At 37.3% G+C, this 17,608-nt stretch overlaps 1 protein-coding gene across 1 annotated transcript; it reads left to right on the forward strand.

Moving 5' to 3' along the window:
* Positions 1 to 2,518: 2,518 nt before the first annotated feature.
* LOC139149038 (uncharacterized) lies at positions 2,519 to 14,830 on the forward strand. The gene is made up of 16 exons (XM_070720544.1): positions 2,519 to 2,659; positions 6,574 to 6,893; positions 7,283 to 7,431; positions 7,622 to 7,859; positions 8,396 to 8,501; positions 8,835 to 8,931; positions 9,423 to 9,518; positions 10,001 to 10,051; positions 10,528 to 10,618; positions 10,800 to 10,859; positions 11,418 to 11,594; positions 11,981 to 12,119; positions 12,386 to 12,494; positions 12,719 to 12,791; positions 13,126 to 13,412; positions 13,701 to 14,830. The coding sequence occupies exons 1-16, from the start codon at positions 2,617 to 2,619 to the stop codon at positions 13,954 to 13,956; spliced, it is 2,292 nt and encodes a 763-aa protein (XP_070576645.1). The 5' UTR covers positions 2,519 to 2,616; the 3' UTR covers positions 13,957 to 14,830.
* The last annotated feature ends 2,778 nt before the right edge of the window (positions 14,831 to 17,608 follow it).

Raw genomic sequence — 17,608 nt, forward strand, 5'->3', positions numbered from 1 at the left:
AGACCTTTTGTTGCCATGTCAGTCAGCTGTTGCACAGCTCTTGACCAAACCCCTTGATTACTATTTTTACCCTAAACACATGGTATACAGCAGTTTCAATGACACAGTTCCGAAAAACCATTTTTCATAACTTCTGAGTGTACCACTGTACCTAAAAGCTACAATCGGTCTTACATATGCCTTATATTTTGTCTATATTTATCAAAATTGAATTTCTTGTAGGACATTACAACAAGATCGTAGGCAAACAAAAGATTTAAATAAAGACCGGGGACTCGATCCCCGGGATAAAATTTGCTCTATTCTGTAAGAAGAGTATGGGGGTGTCATAGATTTTTGTTTTCCATTGAAATTGTAATCTAGAAGCAAATTTCCTAGCAAGACAATCTGACGCCTGACACAGGCCTTTACATGTAACAAGATCAACTGGATGTCCAACGTCATGGTCTACAAGTAGTTCTGCTGTTCCTTTCGTAAATCATGAATGAAAACAGAAATCGGAGATACCATTATCTTATGCAACATGGCAATCGAAAAAATATCTTTGAATCAAAACGGGGTTAAAACTCTTGCCTTAACTTCTTTACATATCGAGTTCAGAATTAGACTCTCTTACAGCCCCTCGTCCGCTACGCCGCGGCAGTTCTATCCACAACCATATTGTGGTGCGCCCTCAACGGTCTTTCTAGCAAGCGACGCGACGTTCCATCGAAGGCGGCAAAAGTTGCAACTAAAAAATGACCTGAGGGTAGCGCTGCCCTAAGGGCAGCCCAGAGCGGAGTAAACATGTGCACAACATTCAATGACGTCACTGACGAACTGTATGTCTGCCCTGAGGGCAACTCTGATATATTGCTGCCCTCAGGGCAAATAATCAGAGCTTCCCTCAGGGCAGATTGTTAGATATACAATTATGCAACGATGTGCGAGCATAGGAAATGTATGTCTGCCCTGAGGGCAGCTCAGAGGAAATGTATTGCTGCCCTCAGGTCAGATCACAGGGTGTTGTCTAAATGTCCGTCCCCAGGGGTGGGTAGGTGTTCGTTGTATTGCTAATAAAGATATATTCTACCAACCTTTGGTGTTTTGGTCTTAAACTTAGCACTGCCCTTGACAATCTTGCGTTAACGTTTTATCAACATGCTGTATCTATTATCTGATGAGTTTGAGTGCCTAATTGGCCAAGTAAGCAAGGGTAAATTACTAATCTGTGGATGCTGTCACCAGATTATCGCCGGATAAACTTTGACAAAGTCAACAACGAGTGCACCAGTAAGGTATAACTGATACCTCACTGGTGCACTCGTTGTTGACTTTGTCAAAGTTAATCCGGCTATAATCTTGTGACAGCGTCCACAGCTTAGTAATTACCCTTGCTTACTTTGGCCAATTAGGCACTCAAACTCATCAGATAATAGATACAGCATGTTGATAAAACGTTAACGCAAGATTGTCAAGGGCAGTGCTAAGTTTAAGACCAAAATTCCAAAGGTTGGTAGAATATATCTTTATTAGCAATACAACGAAACACCTACCCACCCTGGGGACGGACATTTAGACAACACCCTGTGGTCAGATTGGTAGATATACACTACGCAATACTTTAAGGACAGGAAAAGTATGTCTGCCCTGAGGGCAGCAATATGTCTTAGCTGCCCTCAGGGCAGACATACATGTCCAACCTTACAGCATTGCAGTGTATATCTACCAATCAGCCCAGTGAGAGCAGCAATATATCTGAGCTGCCCTCAGGGCAGACATACATTTCCTATCCTTACAGCATTGCATAGTGTATCTACCAATCAGCCCAGTGAGAGTAGCAATATATCTGAGCTGCCCTCAGGGCAGACATACATTTCCTATCCTTAAAGTATTGCATAGTGTAAATCTTCCTTTCTGCCCTGAGGGCAGCAATATATCAGAGCTGCCCTCAGGGCAGACATACATTTCCTATCCTATCCTATAATGCCAGTCTGCCCTGGGGGCAGCAACATCTGAGCTGCCCTCAGGGCAGACATAACAGTTGTTCAGTGACGTCATGGATGTTGTGCACATGTTTACTCCGCTCTGAACTGCCCTTGGGGCAGCGATGCCCTCAGGTCATTTTTCAGTTTCAACTTCTGCCGCCTGCAGGTTGCATCCAATATTTAGAGTCAAATATAGGCAGTAGATCAACAGAATGTTGTTGTTTGCGTTGGAAATCTAGAAATCGCTTCCAGAATCTTATCGTCAGGATGTGAGATATCTTCTAATCAAAATATCTCTGGGCTGTTTGAGTTCAACATATGACTGGAACATCATTACGCCGACGTAGGGAAAAAGTCTTGATTTCCCAACAGTGAGGGCAGTCGTAATCTGTCTCCACGTGAATTCTGCGAATGACTTCAACAAATCAATAAGTTACCATATACGTTTATGCCGGGGCGTGTCTTCAGTTCAGTGAACGTCATTCACTGTCAGTAATGCTCGTTATTAATCATGATGCACCGTTCAATTAATATTGTGTAAATTTATCGTGTGAATACAGTCGAATCATAGTGTTGGTGCTGTTCACAGGTTCATGAGGTTCACGGTACTGCTTCAAGTCCCAAAATAAGTTACTTATCTGCCCGTGCGATGGAAAAGGTTGTGATTCTGAAGTTCATTTTGATATGTTCTGGTAAGTTACCTGTTGTCAAAGTTATCTACGATCATTATATTTACTTCATTTAAGGAGTGTTCATTTAGGCCTATTTCATAGGGGTCAGCAAATTCTTGTAGCGCCTACGTCAAAATAGTGAAACCCTAGCCATTAAAGATGAAGAACCTCCTAGAAGATAACAAAAGTGTCACTACCGCCAGCAATACTCTTTAGGAGCAAAATTTTTATATTTGGATATTTCAGTATTTTTTTCTTGGTACTGAAGCAACAGTTTAGTAACTGTAACGTTGAACAATTCTTTCGGTATTTTTTATTCCATGTATCCTCTACAGCTTCTTGGTCTGCTTACATTATTTTGAAAGACCAAGTCATTGCTTTGTTAAAGGTATACAGTCACCTGTAATCTAAATGTGCCCATATATGGTCAAAGGGGCGTTCCTTGGTATTCAAAATGCCCATGTGAGGGCGCTGTTTTTAAAAAGCGGCCACCCGCTTAAAATCTGTGATTAGTTAGATTTTCTCTTTCCATGGTAACTGTGGCAAAATTGGAACAGGTGACAGTATACCTTTAATGCAATGTGTCAGAGTGTGACGCGCATTGATATTGTTGAATTCAATTCAAGCCCGCAATTGAATTTGATAATCAACACTCACAATGCATATATACAAAGTCAACTTTCATAAGCTAGAGTCAACGAAAGTCAACCTAGTATGTAACTGCTGACACATGCATCAAGTACCCGAAAAAATTGTGGAAAGTTCCAGTTACTTGGTCTTTAGTTACACTTATGCTACAATCAGCAGCGTTTATAGGCAGTATGTAACTCTAATTTATTTCAATCTTGAATTAATTCAATTGGTAGGCACAGGCCTAGGTATCCAGACCTAGCATTTGGGAGAGGAAGTACCATACCCAGGGTCACGATATCGCAGCCAGAAAAGACAGAACATACATATTCTGACCAAACTCCCTGATGTTTTACGTAAACACTGTAATCTGTATCAGCCATGGTGGTCTCTCCTCATAAAAACACAATTGGAACTAATTTGGGATAGTTGGATCTTCATCTTTTTCAAATTTCTCAAAAGTGTTAGTTGCCATAAAGTTGAATGTTGCAATATTACAAATAACTCATCAAAACAAGAGTGTAACTTAAAAAGAAAAGCAGAAGAGCTTACATTTGCGGGTAAACCACCTTACCTTACCATCCAATTATCCCAAATTACTTCCAATCGTATTTAAAATGCAATTGCAGTAAAATATCGTCGACCTCATCTATTTTACTGATGTTCTCATCAATTTTTCGAGACACTAAAATGCAAATGGTTGTAACTCAAGAGAACGAAACCATGGAGAGAATAACCGGTACTTTCCGAAATGCTTTTCTACACTGAAACAAAGCTTTTTGACAGGGCAGTTGAAAATCAAGTAAATCCCTCTGTGCAGTGTGAAAAAAGCATGAGTCTTCCCCTTTGTGGTTGACAAGTTTCAGATCACCCCTTCCCCGCACTGGATTTTACCAGCCCACTCTTGGACATAATAACTGACCGTTTCCTATTGATAGCACTGTACGGGATGATACATCATCTTGTACCGACAAGATTTATCACTTTTCATACACAATTATCGCGCAGGCGAAAGCTCTTGTAAATTGCGGGAATCACCGTCCTCTACAATGATTTGACTAGTTTTTCTTCCATGTTTTGCATGTGTTCCAGGCGAAACATGATTTTCCACACAACCAATTATAGACTTTACCTAGGACCAGGATTTGAGGCCATTCATCGTCAAGGGCTGCATTGCTTGGTGTTCCGTCATAAAAAGTGCATGACTCGAGCTGTCAACTTATTGCTCTGTTCGATAGTTGGGGAACAAATCATGGCAAACTTTCAACAACACTGTACTACAAGCGAGGAAAGAAATGAAGAATTGTGTGTTTAAGAAGGTCAACCCCAGGTCAATCATATCTCGTGTACCCTGCTTCAATGTGCAGACTCGGCTAATAATTCACAAATAGGGCAAATTATCTAAGTCGTTAGTTTTGCTTCCTCAAATATAGGCGTATGGCGACCAAGAGTTGACCTTAGTTAGTCCAGAGTTGACCTAGACCAACCTCAGGTCACCTCACGTCATAGCGTGTTTTCAAATACAAATCTGGTGTGTGCCTCCCCAAGTTCGACAGTCACAATAAGCTTTGGACACTCCAGAATGTACAATCTCGGATGGTTAAGTCTCATCTATAAAATATGGCATTATGGCATTCAACTTGAAACTATGCCAACATGAAATAAACTCAATTTTGAACCCCGACAAAGAGAATATTATCATAATTAATAACGGTTAACTCATTCATGGTCAATTATGCAGTGATAGTTTGAAGGGTTCCCGAGTTTTTTCTGTATTCAAAATACTGCTGTATTTGTGTAAAGGAAATCTGTTGTAATTTTGCATGACCGCAATATCATTCTAAGTTTCATAATTTCGATGTGATCTCACTAACATCACCAGCAATTTCGTGATAACATCAAAAAACCCAAGCTAAAAGAGTTTTGGGGAAATTAATATAGAACAATAAAAAGAATGGGCTGAAGGACATTTTGCAATAGTTTTAGAAAGATTAAATTATTATCGCTACATTTTCCTTGTAAAGCTGTGTTTGACAATGCTTTTATCAAAAGATCCACTGACGCATTTTGCTCGAGATTCATTCAAGGTAATAAAATCAAGTATAACGGAGCACCTCTTTATACATAAATAATCCAGACCTGCATATACTGCTATGGTGCTATTAAATGCTTTATCTGTGTGCAATATATTTTTATCGTATGACCCATAAATTTTGCGATGGTTAAAATTTTCTTTACAAGACTGTGGCTAATGAAAAATTATAGCGTGAATAGAGCGGTTGATCATGAAAGGAGGCCTGTAATCAAATCACATTTTCTGTCTAAGCCCAGATTTCAGTTCGCAGTTCAGTGGTGAACACATCGCTTCCATTCTGCCGTACATAGTCTGGTCATTCAACGCTTTTTTAAAAATCGAACAGAACTGAAAATGATATTACAACCGACGACAGTAGTCGGCGCATACTTCAATCAAAAATTGATCGGTGCCGACTCGCTGTCTTTGAGTTTCCATATCGTGGGATTACACGAAAAAAGTAACTAATGAATCAGATATACAAAAGTGATATGACGTACATGACACCGGTAAAACAGTATTGGGATTCCACAGAGAAACAATTCAATAAAAGATCTTTGTGTTCGTCAAGACCTAACATTACCCGTTTATGATTACTGCTTGATGTCTCGTGATAATTGGTTGTTGTCATGAGAAAATAGGTTCTCCAAATGCATCACCCACCATGATATGACGAACAATACTCATGACGATGATATGACGAACAAAGACTAATTGGTGACGTGCAAACTCGTATGGACTCAAAAATAATTAAATATTCCTTTAAAAATTATACTTTTTTACTATTAGACGCCTCTCTCACAGTGAGCGAGTGCTCTTTGATTTGCTCGAAGTTTGATGACCTGCCCTGACCTTTTAATATAATCGTAAATCTGACAGTCACCAAAGGTCAGAAGGATTCAGAAAGTCAATAGCACAACAGGCTTTGAAAATGCAGCAAGAAACAGCTGTTAAAAATCTCATTTACCCTTCTGTCTCTTATAAATGAGTAGACAAAGAAGAACATTTCTTAAAAATTCTAAGGCTAAACCTTTTCACATCCCGGATTGCCTTGTGAACAGGTAAATAATCGCCATTGATGACAGTGGTTAGTTCAGCATCTATCAAAATATTGGTACCCAATAGGTGTCAAAATGACGGATATATAAGTGTATTTACCGGCTCAGCGTTCAGTTTTGCAGGTTTACTACGCATTGATTTCATATATACTTATCTTCTGTCTTTCATATAGCAGTAAGCTATGTCAATGGTTTTGTTCACGGTATACCGAATGTCAAAATCACTCCAGACGGAGAATATACTATTTCTGTGAACAACAAGACCTGGCTTAACAGCGGACCAACTTTCTTTACAATCGATGGCAAGAAGTTTTCCAGTGCTGACAAGACTCTTCACCTTGTCAATATTTCTAATCCATCATCTGGAAGCGATGTCCTGGGAAAGTTTGAAATGCAGAAGATGACATGGCAAGCTGCAGCAAAATCTGGAAGGAAGACGATTGAGACTTCTGTCAGAGTGTATCAGGATATCTCAGCTGTTGTCTTCTCACAGGTAATGCAGGGTTGGCAATGCATCAGAGTCTAAACTTAAGTTGTTTTCATTTTTGCCCCGTGTTGTCATAATTTATAGGCCTCACAATACGGCGGCATATGATTACCCTTTTTGATTTAAATTTTCTGTTGGTTTAAAGTTTTCGTCACAGAAAAATAATCATGGTATATGAGGCTGCCAATTTTTTATGTTTAATTTTTTCATAATTCTCCCCTACTGAATTTTGTTTGAATTGATCCGTTTAGTTCACCCAAATTGATTTTCACAATCTCATTACGTTCGTTGAAATGGACACAATTTATTGAATTTGCTAGAGCAATGCTGTCGAGAACAAATAGTAATGGATTAGAAATACTTGTGAGATAACCGAAAAAGTTTTTATATAACAGTATTTTCCAGAGGATCTACATGGCTCTGGTATCAACTGGACCAATGGAGTATGTACGGGGTTTCCCAGTTTCAAAGTTGAGGGTGAAAAGGGGGACAAGGGGTTCTTATCATACGGAGGCGTGTTTCTTATGATCACTGGAGGTGGCAGGTGAGTATCCTCAGTGAAGTTATTTACATTTGATATTACGTTCAGCACTCTGCACATACTTGCTAGGTCAAATATGAATCATTGGTATTGAAAGTGATATGTTTCCTTGGCAAGTATAGGCTTACTTGGTTTGTTGGAGGTTTTATATTTTTAATGCATTAAATCAGTTTTATTCTGATTAATTTTACAGTTGGTCAACAAAAGGGAGAGGAATCATTCGTGAAGGACTATACGGTGGACCAATCGCAATCTTTGATAAATCTCTTAACACCATGGTGATTTCATCATTCTCTGAGTTCATGGCATCTTCACTTCAACTTCTGCTACCTGAAGCTGTTCTCAGTTTTGGAATCATGAGTAATGCAAGCATGATACCCAAAGACTTCAACTATCAAACCATTGTCTACTACGGCCAAGGAATTAATCAGGTCTGAATTTGGATAATTTTACCATACTCATCGTGTAGCAACAGAAAAAGCCGAAAATTCAACATAAATGGTGCACAAAAGGTGTAAACAAATTCTCAACAAAATCAGTGATCCGTAACAACCCTTCCTGAAACAGAAACAAAGCAAACTTTGCTCGGGCAATAAACTAACCTATCACAGACATTTCATCTTTAACACTGTATTATTAATTCTTACAGTCCATCTCTACAATACGGCACTGAGTGCTGATTAGTCCACATGGTTCAGGTGGGAAATTTGTCATTTAGCCGTGTCATTAATTCTCACACTTTTGGCTGATTATATCGATAATCATACTGTGAGTTGATGTATAGTTATAGAACTTCGCATGATATGTATTTGGCTGTTGCATTTTAACTTTTTATCAGGAAAGATCCAATACACAACTGCATGAACAGTTGTTACTATTGTGATATCCAATTATACATGTGACAAAGTGTAACTTTCACATGTTTAATTCCTCTATAATGTTTCCCTTATATTTTAATAACGTGCAGGCAATCTACGAATGGGGTAGTCTTTTAAGAAAGAATTATGGGAAGACGACAGAGGCTATGGAATCAGATTTAATGATCAATTACCTGGGCTATTACACTGACAATGGTAAATATTTAGTATAAATGATAATTCTCGAATGTCCTTGCAACTGATTCACTTGTAACGAACAACAGGTGAAGATGAACATTTTATTAAATAATTCACATTCGTCTTGATGACTTTTTCATCCAGGTTTCAATTTAACTTTCAGTGTATTGATAGTTCGAATTATTCACATATTTATAAAACGATTTTGATCTCAAAAATAGTATTTTCTCCTCTTGCGGAGCTATGTATAACACAGTTAAGAAGGACACCTTTTTTCCAATTGTTTTAATCCGTACATTGGGCAATCATTCAGCATTTACTATATAGATATTATTGTTTTCCCGCCTTTAGGTGCTTATTACTATTACAATACAGAATCGAAGGAGAACTATGAAGATACATTAATAAATATGAAATCATATTCAGATAAGATTGCTATTCCATATAGGTAATAACACCTGTCAATTCAATGTATATTCTGATAACTATGACATTAGAATTTCTTGGAGCATAAAATGTATCGTCTAGTATTTTGCTTGTACTGTAAGATATGATGTAGATAATGACTCGTCCATGTACATTTATGAATTATATAAACTACAGTACCTAAGACTTACACATTAAAGTTTAGGCAGATATGGTTTTTCATATGGCAGGGACATAAGAACATTAACTTTCTCTCATCCTATGACATGGTCAATGATTTATATGCAGAACCAATATGTTTCAGTTATGCATGGTGAGCAAGTAATTTTCCCTCTGTTCTCCAGTCATTTGAACAAAGATTCAATCAGTAGTAGCATAGCAACAATGCAGTGATAAGGGTAGAGCAGACATGGAGTGTTGGATGTCTTCTTTAATCATACTTGTACATGCCCTTAAAGTCAAAACCCTGAAAGGATAGGCATTAATCTAGATATGTTTTATAATCATTTCCAGGTATTTACAGATAGATTCATGGTGGTATTACAAAGGTGAACTTGGTGGCACCAAGAACTGGACTGCAAGGCCAAGTATCTTTCCTCATGGTTTAGTGTAAGCTTTGGAAAGTTCGTTTACCAGATGATGAAAACAAGCATTTTTGGACGTCGACTATAACTAGCATCCGATTGTGAATTCAACTAAACAGAGTTGTACTTTCTGTCAAAGACTCAATATTTATTGTGTCTATCTCTCTTTCATTGATATGAGCAAGATATTGTTTTCGTAGATTCAAAGTTTACAAAATGCATGAATGAATCAAATTATAGAGTGCCTGTATATCTTACAAGACGCAAAAAGAAACGATTTATTGAAAGCACAGGAGATTAAATTAAAGTCGCATCTGGTAGGAGATTTCTGACACTTTTGAGCTAGGCCTTCTGTCTATTGTTATTAAGCCTTTGGAACGTTCGTAAAGTATGTTTTACAATAACAGAGATATGAACATATTTTCTGAGTCATCAACACTATAAAAATAAGTATGTGCTCATTGCTACAAATTAAGTTCATATCTTTTTTTTTGCATCTGTTCACAGCTACTTATCTCACAAAGTTGATCTCCCAATGCAAGCACATAACAAGTGGTGGTAAGTAAAAACAATTACATGTATGAAGAATGCCTTACTTGGTTTTTACTACATCCACGATTTACACGTTGCCATGTAGATACCAATTTTAGCCTTTCATTACATAGGTTTAGTCCAACACTACCACTTTCAACTGTAAAGGTAGACTTCTACCCAGGAAAACATTGGGTGAAACAAATCTGTGATAAATAATCTCACTTTCGAAACTGCGATCAAACGTGTTTACACTGATACCTATTCAGTCAAAGATGTTACATTGATTGAAATGCAGTATACGTACCGTATTTTGTGTAACTAATGCTATGAGGAAAGATAATGAGCACAAACAAAAGATTCCTTTTAATTCATTGCCCATGAATAGTTATCAAGGCTAAGTCTATCGATATGAAATGGCCATGATCTTCCATACATGTGAAGCACTAGAGAAACGGTAGCGCACTCTTAAATCATTATGCTTTTATACATTTTTCTTGCAGGTCTAGTGATACTACGTATGCAAAACAAAATGGTGGAAAGTTTAATTTTATCATTGAAGCAGACACTGGATATGCTCTTCCTATGGATGATGTAATGTAGCTATATGTGCATTAAATCTTGAATAAATTATCATTTTGATTAATGAAGCCTCCGATTATGTCGTCATACCTAACATTAGAACCCAACATTACTACTAAATACCTCAGAATGCAAATCATTTGTTTCATTGTGATTTCACAATAATTGAACACTGGTATACGATATTTTACAGGAGTTCTGGAATTATCTTTTAAAATCATCAAGGCGATGGGGACTTGTGGCTTATGAGCAGGTAAAGTTGTCATTTGCAAAATATATCATAGAGAAAGTCTTCACTTTCTGGTTCAGAGTCAGTCCTTTGTGTCTATTTTCTGTAAACATTGTTCTTAGAAAAGAAATTCAAGGGAAAAGCTCACTTTAAATTTGAGTTTTAACAAGATTGTACATTTGGTATTCAATTGGCAGAGTTACTCTGGTCCCTGAATTATTAAAGGTATACAGTCATCTGTAATCTAAATATGCCCATATATGGTCAAAGAGGCGTTCCTTGGTATTCAAAATGCCCATTTGAGGGCGCTGTTTTAAAAAGCGGCCACCCGCTTAAAATTTGTGATTGGTTAGATTTCCTCTTTCGATGGTAACTGTGGCAAAATTGGAACAGGTGACAGTATACCTTAAATATTCAAACAGAAAGTTCTCAAATCCCAGTTTTCATTGATAATTTAAAGAACTTTGAGCTGCAGTTCTAATATAGTCTGCCGTATAAGTTTAGTCCTGAAGTACAGTTTGTTCATAAAATGGCATGTAATCCTGTTTCAGAGCGTTTTGAATGTGATATATTTGTTTATAGGACTATTTAAACGTACAGTTTGCAAGAATGCGTGCTACGACGAGTGATGTCAAAGTTGGCCGCTCGTGGTTACTCCAGATGGGGCGCGGTGCTTCAAGAAATAACATTACAATACAGTACTGCATGGCAATGCCAAGACATATACTGCAAAGTGTTGAGGTACCAAGTGTGATACAGGTCAGTTGACTTATCTAAAGTACTAGTCTTGCTGATATCTTTACCCAAACGGGTTTGTTGTCAGTTGCAAGATTTTTGAAAAAAAAAAGAATCTCGATATTGGCCAACCACTAGCAGAGGTGTTCAAGTAGTTGCCACCATCTTTTCTTATATGTACACTATAATTTGCTGCCAGTATCTAATCATGAAACGACAAAGACATGATTCATGAATATTCTACAAAGGAGTAATTAATGGGCGTCTGTAATGTAGAAGACATAAAGATGTGCATGACTAACCATGACATTCTTGAGGGCCAGTACTGAGAATTCAGTCCTCAGTTACCAAGCTTACGTCAGCAGGGGTATGATCGACACATTTATTAATTAAAAGTGCATATTTCATAGGGAAGGGCTAGTAGTGATTATAAGCCAGGCAATGATCAGTGGAAGATTGGACTCAGTTCAATAATGTACCATGCTTTAGGACTAGCACCATTTAAAGACACTCATTGGACTAGCCAATCACAACCCGGGGATACTTATCGTGAGTACAAACCTCAATCAATATGTTACATCTTATTTCTTTAATACCTTATGTGTTTTGTCAGGTGCAGAGGTAAATGTTGCTCGATGTGTATGCTGTAAAAGTGACTAAAAATAAGGTTACATATTAAATTTCACTAAATGCCGTGATTTTACAATATACTGCAAAAGTCATGACACTGGAGCTAACCACGGGCAGTATGACATGATTCCAATATATTTTCTCTGATATTTATTTCCGATGTGTCCGTTTTCCTTTCACATCAGAGAGAACAGAGCCATATGTGGAACTCCAAAGTGTTGTGTCGCTTTTGAGTACAGGTCCTGTTGGTCCTGGTGACAAGATTGGCTACATGAACAAATCATTGATTATGAGGTAGGACTTTGCTCAAGGACTGACTATATGACTATATTCAATGTCCTTCATTTTGTAAATTTGCCAGTAGAAAACAATCTCTGACTCCATTAAAAATATTACGTAATGCTATATTACTTTCAAAATTATTGCACCCACAGTAATATATCGATACAATTTTGATATAGTAATGTTCTGGAAAACAAACATATATACATTTGTAATTCTCTATTAATTATTTATAGAACATGCAACAGTGACGGATTGCTGTTGAAACCTTCAAAACCAGCCACTGCAATTGATCTACAAATCTACAGGGTAATTTTATTTCTTGTACCCGCTACTTTTTATGAATGTGAATGTAGATTAGATATTTTGAAAGAATAGGAGCAACTCTTTCACTTTACCTCTGACATTATCAAAAGACATTTATTTCGCAAGATTACTATTAAATCAATCGACAAAATTGAAAGCAACTTAGGGATAATAATGTTCGAGTAGGAAACTGACATCTAGAATGTATTTTCGTAAAGTTCCAGCAATTTTAGTGACTTCAAAGTTGTATCCGGAATTTAATTGAACTCTAGTTGAACTTTGAAGAAGTTTTTGACCAATATAATTTGAAATAACTTAACTACACGTTTTCCTACAGATGAGTATGGGTTCTGGAGGACCACATGGTGAAGTGTGGTCTACGTACAGTGACATTGCTGGTTATAGATTTGGTACTTTACTGTGGGTCAATGTGAAAACACCTTACCCAATCACGCCACAACAAGCTGGCTTTGGAAAGCTGTACTCAAACTATGCTTTCAGTGACAGGGATCCTGTGAAGACACTGGTGAAATTTGATGAAGAGAATCCACTGAACCAACACAAATGTGGTAAAGCTGACTTTGGACTTTGGCATTCTGTTCCTGAAATAACTATTCCTGGGAGGTAAGCAAGTTAATGCTCATTTAATAGCTTTGAATATGGCTTGTCTTTTCAAAGCAATGTGATTTATTTCACCGAACAAGCACCAGGGAATGGACCCCTTAGCTTTGCTAATACTATTGCAAGACATGTGTTTAGCACACATTATGTTTTGCTTCACGACCTTAAGATAACTTACAGTTATGGTATTCATTATTTCATGTTAAGAACTACTTAAACCAGAAAATTTTGGTCTTCAAAAGTGAAATACTCATCAATATTTTGTTTGTTCATATTGTTCCATCTTTCCAGTTCCAAGAGAGTATTGATCCTTGGTGAGTTGGCCAAATGGGTGACGATGTCGCCTCAACGAATACTCGACATAGAGACCAACACCGGTGACGTCATCATCAACTTACAAGGAGGGGTAAATGAGGTCATAGAGTTCACTGTAGTCTACACCGATGACCTGACCACACCCCATCAAATTAAATGTACTGTCCCTGAATCTGGAAGAGTACAAATGCACCTTTCTAATGAACAGTGTCATCCACACAAACATTTGTAAACGCAAAGTTAACTTGATTATTTTCACATTATACGCAATTAACTCATCATTTATACCAGCATTGTGTAAAATTAATTTGTTAGAATTTCATTTGCATAAATTTCAAAATCTCATCCAAGTATATCATATCAAGAATGAAAAGAGGGTTTAGATTTTTTTAGGCCCACAAGGTTGCTATGATCTTGATCAGCGAGTGATATATGAACAGATCTTAAAGCGTTCTTGTGAAGTGTCAAATAACATTGTAGAAAAACAAGAAGGAAATCAGAAACCTTAAAATGATAAATCGAGACCATGGACTCACAGCAGATTGGTACTTAACACATTAATCATATCTTAACATAAATATTGTCTACCAGACTCCTTATTGGGGGTATATTTAGAAACGAATGTTGCAAGTTTCAACTTATGGAAACTCGTCTTTTTTCAAAGTGAAATTGCATTTTCTATCTGTGATAGATGTAGCCTTCACATATACACAGAAGGTGCATAATTGCATGTATGTACAGACAAAAAACTGTGAAATTAAGTGAAAATCGGGAGGAAACAGCTGCTAGGCAACTCACACCTGCATGCTTTTTGGTTAAATATTCAAATGTTCTATATATCTCTATTAATACCGGACCTTCCATTAAGCAGAGTTACAGTTCTATTGTTACGACTTTTATGTAATTTACTAGCTATCGAACATAGATATAGGCTATGTATCTGTGTTCTTTTTTTCCTACAACAGTCAGATTTTGATTTTGAAGTGCAGTTCACGTGATTAACATTTCTTGTGCAATAACTTCCATCATTGACAAACATTTTCCCTGTGCAATGTAAACGTGATTTCGCGTAAAGAAATACGAATAAACATTATATTCAAACAGACAGTCTACTTTTATCGGTTGTTGATTATTTCAAAACCACGTGATTGGCATGAATTCCCATGTGGTGGCAAGGTGATTCGTTGTTACAGTATGCAACGATGAAACATTGACACTATGAAAACCAGACTGTTGACTCCAACGGTACGTATTTAATGTTTGATCTTCTGAACTCTTGCCAAATTCACTGCAGCAATTTTCTTTTGTATTTCTGTAAGAGACATTTCGAGTCTGTGTCTTCATTCTTGAGTCATGACAGCTTGTCCATGAAGATAACTGTGTTTTTTTGTGTCTTCTAATGGCAATAGTAGATCTATAGACATGTAGTTGCAGAAATATGTATATTGTTGTTTATCACAATTCTTGGGGTCGACAGCCTGCTGTATGCATTCAGATAGCGCCGTCTTTGCTACCTTATGTTGTATGTGAGTCTACTGGGCAAAAAGTGCTGCAAATCTTCCAATTACTGGTCTTCGAACTCGAACATGAAGAACAGTTCTGTTCATTAAAGGGACAAAGTCGGCCATTTTTTATGAATTTGTTTGATGCAAGATACTTCTTATATTGTTTGACATATTGGAAGATACTGATTAAATAGGTGATGATGCATATATTCGACCCCGGTTTTAAAAAAATTAAATGAAACCATCGCGAAAATGAATTATTGGTCATGAGCATTAATTCATTTTCGCGATGGTTTCGTGTATCATGTCTAAAACCAGGGTCGAATATATGCTTCGTCACCCATTCATTTAGTATCTTTCAGCATGTCAAACAATAGAAGTAGTATCTTGTATCAAACAAAATCCATGAAAAATGGCCGACTTTGTCCCTTTAATTTTTCTGGAAGGGTTTTATAAAAAATTGGCATGACTGAAAATGTGTGAAAAGTTATGTTGCAAAACAGTGTTTGTTGAGCGGGACTTCCTTTGGTATTTCCCTTCGCACACAGCAAGACAGTTGTGAAGTATACAGTTGCAGTCTTTGAGATAATTTTGAGTAAAATATCAGGAACATGATGCGAGAAACAGCTTTTGTGTGTCAGTAGGCTTTGAAAATGCCTGGCGACGTGAAGAGTCTCATTGACAGAACGTATACAATGACACGAAAATAGTAAATTGCTCGTGTGAATATCCGATCAAAACTAGTTCAGGCAGGGATGAATATTGGTGCTCAACATGAATAACAATAGAACAAAGTTGCAGTCTGGTGATCGTATAAATCGACATGTATATATACGTTTATTGAATCCATCATTCACCAGGTGATCACAAATTACAGGATGGGGTACTTGTCACCAATTATCAAATGAAGAAGTGGGAAGTAAAACGCCTTGCTTATAAGGTCACGACCCAATGCTCGAGTCTCGAACTAACCATCCTCTGATAGCGGGTCCGCTATTAGGGACTTGCCAGGCTGATAAGTCACTCTGATAGTGATCCCTGTACCCTAACCGCTGCCCAAGGATGCTTTCACATGTGCAATTATGCTATTTTCCTTGTGTCACATCTAAACAAGCCCATTACGTTGACATTAGTCTAAGTAAGCAAAACAAAATACGGTTGAGGAACCTTCGAGGATACACACTAAGGGTCAAAATGTGATTTCAGGTCGCCCGTAATTAGAGTTCGAGCCCTTTACGTCACCATTGGACAAGTTACTGACTTTATGAAGTACAGTCATCACAACGACGTAGATTCTAACGTTGAAAAATTTAATGTATTTTGATTTTAATGTTAAACTTCTCCGTGGCCAATATAATATATTTCACCAACCCAACCGTATTCATTCCTCTCAACCACCTGGTGTCATTTTTTGGTTTGACAACAATGAGTGCGAATATCGCACTATAATTGACCTGTCCAGAATTGCGTTCAGCCCATCAGAAAATAAAAGGACCACATCTAATTTCAATTAGTATATAGCATCATAAAAAATCACAAGTTGGCATTGTATTGGATATGTACTTGTCTGTAGCAAACATTATTGTCAATTGTACCAAACAGTTATGTTCGATTTACTGCATTAAACACATTTGACCTCACCAATGTGTCGAAGTCATCCTTTCAAAGGACGGACAGTACACAGTCACCAATACCGTCAATAGCAGGGCCGCTGTCATCGTTGTGATAGGACAGATATATGAATTCGACGCAACGCACAAAGTTTGTTATGATTCAACGATTTGACCAGGCTCTATAAGTCAGACTCAACGCATTTTATATTCACATAATGGAAACATCATCTCCTATTGAATAACTTTTTATGTTTGTATAGTATTTTACAAAAGACCAATTGAATAAGTATCAACTTGTCCTATTGTTAATGTACGGGATTTCCAAGTTTAAAAGCCATGAATGAAAAGGGACAGAACTTAGGATAGCTGTCCTGTTGATGCCCTGGTTTTTGAAACCACTACTGCTGATAAGCCGTATTCCCCATTTTAGCTGACGGGATTAAGCACCGGAAACCAAACATTTGCGGAATCAAAATTTATAAAATATAGCTACTGTTATTTTTAAATCTGTCAATGATTTAGCACAAATTGAATAGCTTATCACAAAAGATGAAAGATAAAATTAACCTGCGAAATGGAAGTAACCATTCGTTATTGGGGAACGGCAGGCCAATAGAATTGATTCCGTTTTTTGAGGTGCACACAAGGATGTTTGGTATCCAAGGTAACCTCCGTTGAGGATCAACCACTAGTTTTAGAAACTTTTCCAGCAGCAGTCCATAATCCCTGGTTCAGTAGACGACAGTTTCCTACGGCACAATGATTT

The sequence above is a fragment of the Ptychodera flava genome, chromosome 14 (assembly GCF_041260155.1).
Source record: "Ptychodera flava strain L36383 chromosome 14, AS_Pfla_20210202, whole genome shotgun sequence".
NCBI classification, from domain to species: Eukaryota; Metazoa; Hemichordata; class Enteropneusta; family Ptychoderidae; genus Ptychodera; species Ptychodera flava.

Coding starts and splice junctions, on each gene's coding strand:
- LOC139149038 (XM_070720544.1), top strand. CDS start 2,617: ATGGAAAAGGTTGTGATTCTGAAGTTCATTTTGATATGTTCTG. Junction 12,120..12,385: donor ACAACCCGGGGATACTTATC/GTGAGTACAAAC, acceptor CTTTCACATCAG/AGAGAACAGAGCCATATGTG. Junction 12,495..12,718: donor AACAAATCATTGATTATGAG/GTAGGACTTTGC, acceptor AATTATTTATAG/AACATGCAACAGTGACGGAT.